Here is a 7,283-nt window from a genome sequence, read left to right on the forward strand (position 1 = left end):
TGCAAGGGAGAGTGGAAAGAGGGACCATCCGATCGTTTGATTTTTGTTTAGTATGCACAAGTAACAAGTTGAAAGTTGAAACTGGGGTGCTGCACATGCATGACGCGAGGAGGGAGAGGATGCAGGGACCAATAATAATGGGCGCATGCCACGACACTGCATGGATGGGGAACACTGGGGAGGAAAGAAAAACAACGCCGAAAATCAGCGAGCTGATAGTTAAGGCCTTCGGGGTGTAGCGAATCATCTACCAGTTCAGAGTACTCTTTACGTGATCCTACTCTTCTCCTCCATGTGAAACAGATGGGCTTTGCTACGGTACTCCAATTACCTTTTAGGAGGTAAGAGTTCAAATAAATCTTAGCCCTTGAATATTAGGAGGAAAACTAAATAACTAATTAATTAAGGAAAAATCTGCCGGCTATCCTAACTACCTGCATGCTGCTTCCGTGGATCTAGCAGAGGCTTGCAAATTTGCATGTACGCATGCATGAAAATCTCGATATCCTCCCTTATTTTGTTAGGATTCAATTGTGTGCACGTTTCTTAATTACATGTTGGTAGCTAGACACATTTGTTACATGTCGATCTCTCTTGTTTGGAAAAATATTTTTTTCAAGTTTGTCATACACATCTCAAGTTAGATCTTGAAGGTATGCATCTCATATCATTACAAAATAACATTATAAACTCACGGTGGTTCCTTTATGTCACAAAAAATGATGCAAACTCAAGTATGCAAAGGCTCCAATCATGTTCGTTTCATTCCCCAAGAAAAACAAAGAAGTTACACTCACACATGTACACATGCTCCATCGATGTATCAATCATGTTAGATCTAAATTGTGCATATACATCATGTATTTATGTTAAAACTCGTGATGGCAAAAAAACGTTACATACAATCTGCTGGGTATATATGTCACGTGCACGGAGGATAAAAAATAATTCTTGTCTCAATTTAATGGCCGGCACATCATGTGAAAAAAATAGAAATATGAGATCTCAACTAATCATGCATGCATGTTAGATCTAATCCTCTATTTTCTAATTTAAAATATATAGAATAAATATTAAAACTATTACCTTCTAAGAAGTAATATGGTATTAGATCAACGGTCCACAGTTATTTGGGTGTACCATAGCAAAGGCCGAAACGGATATAGGGTCCAATAGTAGGATGGGCACTACACATGAATACTACGATACACATATCCTTGCTGAATGCTGACATATCTTGGACATCGTTGTCAGAGGCTAACAATCTACCTTTGATTTATACAAAGTTGGAAAACTATATTTGGTCCAAATTTGAAGGATGACAGCTATCACATCGTGTACATGTATCTTGCACTTGCAGCTTCGTCTCTATGAGGTGAACCGCCAAAGGACCTCTAGCTGACTTTGTTAGGGGAATCCAGCGGCACTCCTCAGGTCCTGGGTTCGACTCCTCATGGGAGCGAATTTCAGGTTGAGGTTAAAAAAATCCCCTCGCCTGCCTCATGTCCAAAGCACTGTGGAGCCCGGCCTAACTCACAAGGTGACGGCCCCCCGTGTACGGGTGGGGCAGGGGTTCGGGGGTTTTCTTGGCCTGCTGTGAGAAGGTCATTCTACCTCTCAAAACAATGCCGTGGGGGCGGTCTTACCCCCTGCAGGTCAAGTTTTTCTCTATGAGGTGAACCGGTGGTGAAGTGTAAGATGTTTCCCATTGGTCAGCCTCTGAACTTCTGAAGCTTATCAACTCGGGTGTTTAGTGCCCCCCTCCTCAACAGATGGACACGCCATAGGTTCGTTTCATGCAGGGATCTAATGATTGGACCAGACCACAGATCAGTCGATCAGATCATCGCGGTGCCCTGTCACAGGTCTGCGAACATTCACGGAGCACAAAAGGAAGTCACCTCATGTTCATTCGCCTTGATTTACCAGATATTGTGCTTCCTAAGATCCTGAAGTAGGTGGAGTTTCGTTTTCATTCCCACCTTTGTTACTTTCTAGTATTCCTTTTTGACTATTGCTTCAATTTTCATTTTATCCTTATCTCTTGTATGAATAGCACTTACCTCATGAACGTCAAGTCTCTATGGAAAGTTTATACTTTCCTATTCGGTTTAGGAAAAAGAAACGGCAAAAAAATCCAGTAATCTAACTTAACAGTAGTTCAAATTTCACTGGTGAAAACGAAAGTAGACTGCCGTATATATTCCACATAACTACCCGTATTTGTTTTTGTCAGAATTAGGACATGTCCCAAGTCCCAACTGACCTCATTAGATGGCATGACAAATTACATTACTTAATATGACCCAGGCCAAGTAATCTTGTGGGAACCCTGTCACAAGGAGCTCAACTACAGAGCTTAGTTCTCACTGCCATTTAGATTCACTAGAACTATACAAAACTGTTGCAGCGTGGATGCTCAACTACATGTAGAAGGTTTCTAAAATTATACATTTTTTTTAGAGGACAATGGCAGGTGCTCTGCCTTTTCATTATAGGAGACAGCAGCGGAAAAACGTAGAGTGATGACCAAGACCTTGTGCCAGGCTGCGATAGAAAAAAGAAAAGAAAAAAAAACAGGTTGTTCGCACTAGGCTCAGCGCAGCAACACCTTGCCGGATCAGGCTGTTTAGTTGTAGGGCTGTTAAGGCCTTATTGTCGTAGAATCATCAGCAACACCTTGCCGGATCAGGCTGTTTAGTTGTAGGGCTGTTAAGGCCTTATTGTAAGTGATGATCTGATTCCTTTCCAGCCGATCCAACATCAGACCAGATCACTAATGCTTAAAGTTTGAGGTTGTCCCCGTGATATTTTGCTGCACTGTTTGATGTGATCCTTGTGTCCAAACTGATTGCATGTAGGAACAATTTACAGCAAGATGTCCAAACTAATTTAGATGAAATGCACACAACTTCGCATTATGAGGTTTGGCAATTGAAATCAAACTTTTGGATAACATAGCTACATTTCTTACCACCTGTTAATTCACACTTCATAATTTCACACTCTTACAGTAAACTTGTATGCCTACAAGCACAAAACCAACCAAACAAATACATAAGAAGAGCCTAACAAGTTGCTGTTCAGTAATTTCATTAAGAAATGGACAAAGTGCAGGGCTACTCAAATGGTCTTGTAAAGAAACTTCACTTAAAGATCCTGTCATTCATCCTTGCAGTATGTTAAAGTAATCCACAAACTAACCAAATCCATTCCACAGGATTGCAGGAACAGGTTACCTGCAAGTTACGATCCATGGCAACTGCAGACTGCAGTAGCATATTTTCATGTACCACTTCTCCAGACTGTTTTCTTTCATTCAGATGATGTCCACTGTTATGTACAGGACATATGCCTGCAAATCAGTTGACATATGTGATGCTTGCACAATGTGGATACTGGCAGTATGAGAAGAGACTCGGGTTCAAACGTATTTCCAAAAAGTACCAGCACCAACCTACAAGATGACCGTGTCATGAGATCAATTTCGAAGAATTTTATTGCTCTAAAGCCTTCCAAACGAGCTGTGTTACAGGAATCCATTTTGCAGTGCTTTGATCTTTTACCATCATGTGGGACTGTGATTCTAAATGAATGAGCTAAGTGCTTAAAAATGTTATTCAGAGCAACTGTTAGTTCTCTTTAATTCTACCTCCAATGTATATCACCCCTGACCTTTAATCTGTTGATATGCACCAATCCTTGCTCCTCCGTGTTCATAGTTTCCATCTAGAAAAATTGTAATGAACAAAGCAACATTGACTAATCAAGGAAATTAGTAATATGAAATTGAAGGAAGTCAAATTAGTGCACTCATGTTGAAAGGTGATTGAAGGAGTAACTAAAATCTAGTAGAAGAATATAATGTTTTAACGCATTACAATGCATGCTGCCACATGATATTATTTCCCTTTAAGCAATAGTGAATGGTACAGAGCATATAACATCACAAAGTTTCAAATGTATATAACCAAATAAATGATAAGATTATGTTGAATCATCATCACTTTGAAACATTTTCAAGCCATATCCAACAGGGAATAACGGGTCATAGTTAGCATCTCCAGCATTTATTGGCAACTGATCCACGGACCTATACCAAGTCACAGGCAATTTGCCGACAAAGTCATGATCTCCAAAGAGGCAATCAGTAATTCCCATGCCCTCACTTCCAGGCAGCCAGGCAGCAACTAGAGCTTCTATCTTCTCCAGAACTTGTGACTCAATAACCAATGGCCTGCCAGAGATAACAACCACTAGGGTTGGGATTTTACTTGCCACATGGGAGATAAGCTCAGAGCCATTAAACGGAATACTAAGGTCAGTTCTGTCTCCTGTCCATTCAGCATATGGAACCTCTCCAACAACAACTACTGCATAGGAAAAATCTCCATTCTCAATCGTGGCTTCTGTTGGGCATTTCTCATACACAACTTCAGTTTGCACTCCCAATGATTCTTGTATGGCCTCCAATATGCTTGTACCTGTTCGTTTAGATCGCATAAATAGCTAATCTTGAAAAAAAAATAGCAGACTTGAACTACTTTCATATAATAAAACTAAATGCTACTTTTATAAAAAAAAACATATGAAATCAGAGGTTTATTCAAGGGAAAGATTGTTTACCAGAGCAACAAGATATGATTTCTTTTCACCATGGCAGTTGAAACTTGAAAGTGTTATATGAATTATCAAGAATCAGTTAACAACTAGAGTTCCCAAGCGTCAAGGGGGAAATAGTTTCTTCAGGACCAAGGTTATTCAACCGAAAAAATGACCATTCTTCAGGATACCTGTGCTAGTTCAAACTTTGGACAAATTACACCACTATGAAGCGTTCTGCCTATCTTAGAGTACCAGACAACTGTATTGTCTAGGTCAAACAGTTGCTTGATAGTACAAAATAAAGGATGTATGAAGTACGAAAAAACTTATAACTACAAATATTTGTTTGTGCAAAGCAGAGTTCCATCTTACCAAGAGTTATTTTCCCGCTATCTCCATGCCATGCAATCGTCCACCCACCACACTGATATCCAATATCATCAGCATGTGTTCCTGAAACCAATATTCTTTTTGCATTTTTGGACAATGGAAGGAATGGCGCCTTCTGATCCTTTCCATTTTTCAGAAGTACCAAAGACTTGCGAACAGCCTCGCGTGCCAGCAATCGATGTTCCTGAAAGGTCAACATATTGTACATGGTTGGTGATATCAAATTTTAGATGACTCAAATAGAAAGATTTGAGTCGGTCTGAAAGAGCATTGTACCTTACAACCAACTATGTCCAGCAGAGAGTGGTCTGAAAATGGATGCTCAAACACTCCAGAAATAAACTTAACCCTCAGAATCCGCTCAACAGCATCATCAATACGAGACATTGGTATCTCCCCTGTCTCCACCAAGAACACAATATCCTCCAAAAATTTCTCAAACCTGTGAGGTATCATAATCTGTAGGTTGCTCAATGTAGGCAAAAGAACAGATAGTTGAATGATACATTTCATATGAACACTCAATAATCATATACCATGTCCATTCCCGCATTTACTGATTGTGAAATGCAATAGCGATAATCAGACCCCCGATGCTCACAGAGTCTGTCAATACCCTCCCAATCTGAAATGACAAAGCCCTGAAACAGGAAGTTACTCATGTCAAAATTCATAGCCAACCTAATCTCCAGTCATTATTATTGAACGATGGCTATAAGCTCGGCTACCTTAAAGCCTAACTTGCCCTTCAGAACATCTGTCAGCAAATAGCGACTCGAATGCAATGGCTCCCCATTCCATTTAGAGTAGGAAGCCATCACTGTAGCCACCCCTTGAGCTATACAATCAGGGTATGGTGTCATATGGATCGCCTCCAAATCTTCATACGAGCAAATGGCATTTCCCTCATTCAGCCCCTTGTCCGTGCCACCATCCCCTACGAAATGCTTAGCACAAGCAAGTACATTCTCCCTGCAAGCCACATGGGCACATTTCCACAAACAGGCCGTGGGCAAAGGGCAATGGAGAACACGCTAAAATATTACCACGACGCACCTAACCGAAGCGAGAAAGGGGTAACCATGAGGGTGGTCTGCTGGTAGCTGCCCCTGCAGGCCGCTGACGATGGTGGTCAACGAGCGTACGATCTCCGGATCCTCGCTGTAGCTTTCGTAGCATCTCCCCCACCTCGGATCCCGACAGACCTAGCATGCACCAGAGACGAGACGCACATCAAGAACATCCCGCACAGACGCCACCAATTAATCAGGACTCAGGAGTGGGTTTCAATTTCACTCACGGCGACGCAGGGCGCGAAGGTCCAGTGGATGCCGGTGGCGCGTACCTCGAGCGCCGTCGCCTCGCCGATCCTACGCGCGAGCTCCGCGTCCCTGTGAGGTCAACGGCAACAGGGTTGCTACAACTGACGTAACGAAGCGCAAGGGGATAGCACGGTGACGTGGGCAAACGATTGCGGCATCCGGAATACGCGGTCCGATCGGACGGTACCTGGTTGCGCCGAGGCCGACGTTGTGGGGGAACACGGTGGCGCCGTAGACGTTGTTGTGGCCGTGGACGGCGTCGGTGCCGTAGAGGATGGGGACGCCGAGGCGGGAGGCGAGCGCGTGGCGCTGCATGCCGTCGACCATGGCGGCCCAGTCGGCGGGCGAGGCCCGCTCGCGCGGCGCGCTCCCGCCGGCGTTGAGGACGCTGCCGGCGCCGAGCTCCGCGAGGGCGCGCGGCGACGCGACGCCGCGCTCGATCTGGGCCATCTGCGCCGCCTTCTCCCGCAGCGTCATGCGGGCCAGCAGGTCCCGCACCCGCGCCTCCACCGGCGCCGACGCGTCCCTGTACAGCGGCGCCGCCATGGCGCGCGAGGTGAGGCGGCGGCGGGAGGGAGCGAGCTGCGCAGCGGAGCGGAGCAGACGGGTACTCGTCGGCGTGGTCGATGGGGAGCGGATTGGATTGGACGCACACGACGACGCCACGAGTCGAGAGCAACGGCCAACGGGATCGTCAGCGATTATGAGACCCACCCGGCGCCATCTTGCACGCACGCTAACCCCGTCGATCTGAGATCGGGCGGCGGTGGCAGTGACCTGGCTTCCATGATTAGTCCGAACCGACAAGACATAAATGCCCAGACAAACCACTGCGCCTAGGGAGGTAAAAGGACCAAAATTTTGAACTAGAAAATCTAAAGGGTCGGGTCCTAAAAAAGTCGGGCTCTAATTTTATATAATTTTGAACTAAATAATTTAAAGACTTTATTGGGCTGTGAAGAGGCC

The 7,283-nt window shown here is 44.4% G+C and overlaps 1 protein-coding gene across 12 annotated transcripts; it reads right to left on the reverse strand.

The window, feature by feature from the left end:
* Positions 1 to 2,789: 2,789 nt before the first annotated feature.
* On the reverse strand, positions 2,790 to 6,992 carry LOC120665307 (beta-glucosidase BoGH3B-like). 12 transcript variants are annotated; one of them, XM_039944839.1, is made up of 10 exons: positions 6,505 to 6,992; positions 6,296 to 6,386; positions 6,052 to 6,200; positions 5,724 to 5,967; positions 5,532 to 5,636; positions 5,272 to 5,454; positions 4,978 to 5,179; positions 3,676 to 3,729; positions 3,240 to 3,355; positions 2,790 to 3,027 (listed from the first exon to the last, which is right to left on the reverse strand). In XM_039944839.1, exons 1-10 carry the CDS (start codon positions 6,861 to 6,863, stop codon positions 3,001 to 3,003), a joined length of 1,530 nt encoding a protein of 509 aa, XP_039800773.1. In that variant the 5' UTR covers positions 6,864 to 6,992; the 3' UTR covers positions 2,790 to 3,000. The 12 variants fall into 12 exon arrangements, 8 of the variants coding, with proteins under 8 accessions (XP_039800773.1, XP_039800772.1, XP_039800774.1 ...); XM_039944837.1 differs by lacking the exon at positions 2,790 to 3,027 and adding an exon at positions 4,094 to 4,484 and having other exon boundaries at positions 3,258 to 3,355; XR_005671138.1 differs by lacking the exon at positions 2,790 to 3,027 and adding an exon at positions 4,094 to 4,484 and having other exon boundaries at positions 3,319 to 3,457; positions 3,653 to 3,729.
* Between the last annotated feature and the right edge of the window lie 291 nt (positions 6,993 to 7,283).

The sequence above is a fragment of the Panicum virgatum genome, chromosome 3N (genome assembly GCF_016808335.1).
Source record: "Panicum virgatum strain AP13 chromosome 3N, P.virgatum_v5, whole genome shotgun sequence".
Taxonomy (NCBI): domain Eukaryota; kingdom Viridiplantae; phylum Streptophyta; class Magnoliopsida; order Poales; family Poaceae; genus Panicum; species Panicum virgatum.

Coding starts and splice junctions, on each gene's coding strand:
- LOC120665307 (XM_039944833.1), bottom strand. CDS start 6,863: ATGGCGGCGCCGCTGTACAGGGACGCGTCGGCGCCGGTGGAGGCGCGG. Junction 5,180..5,271: donor TGGACATAGTTGGTTGTAAG/GTACAATGCTCT, acceptor TTGACCTTTCAG/GAACATCGATTGCTGGCACG. Junction 4,485..4,977: donor TAGCGGGAAAATAACTCTTG/GTAAGATGGAAC, acceptor CTAAACGAACAG/GTACAAGCATATTGGAGGCC.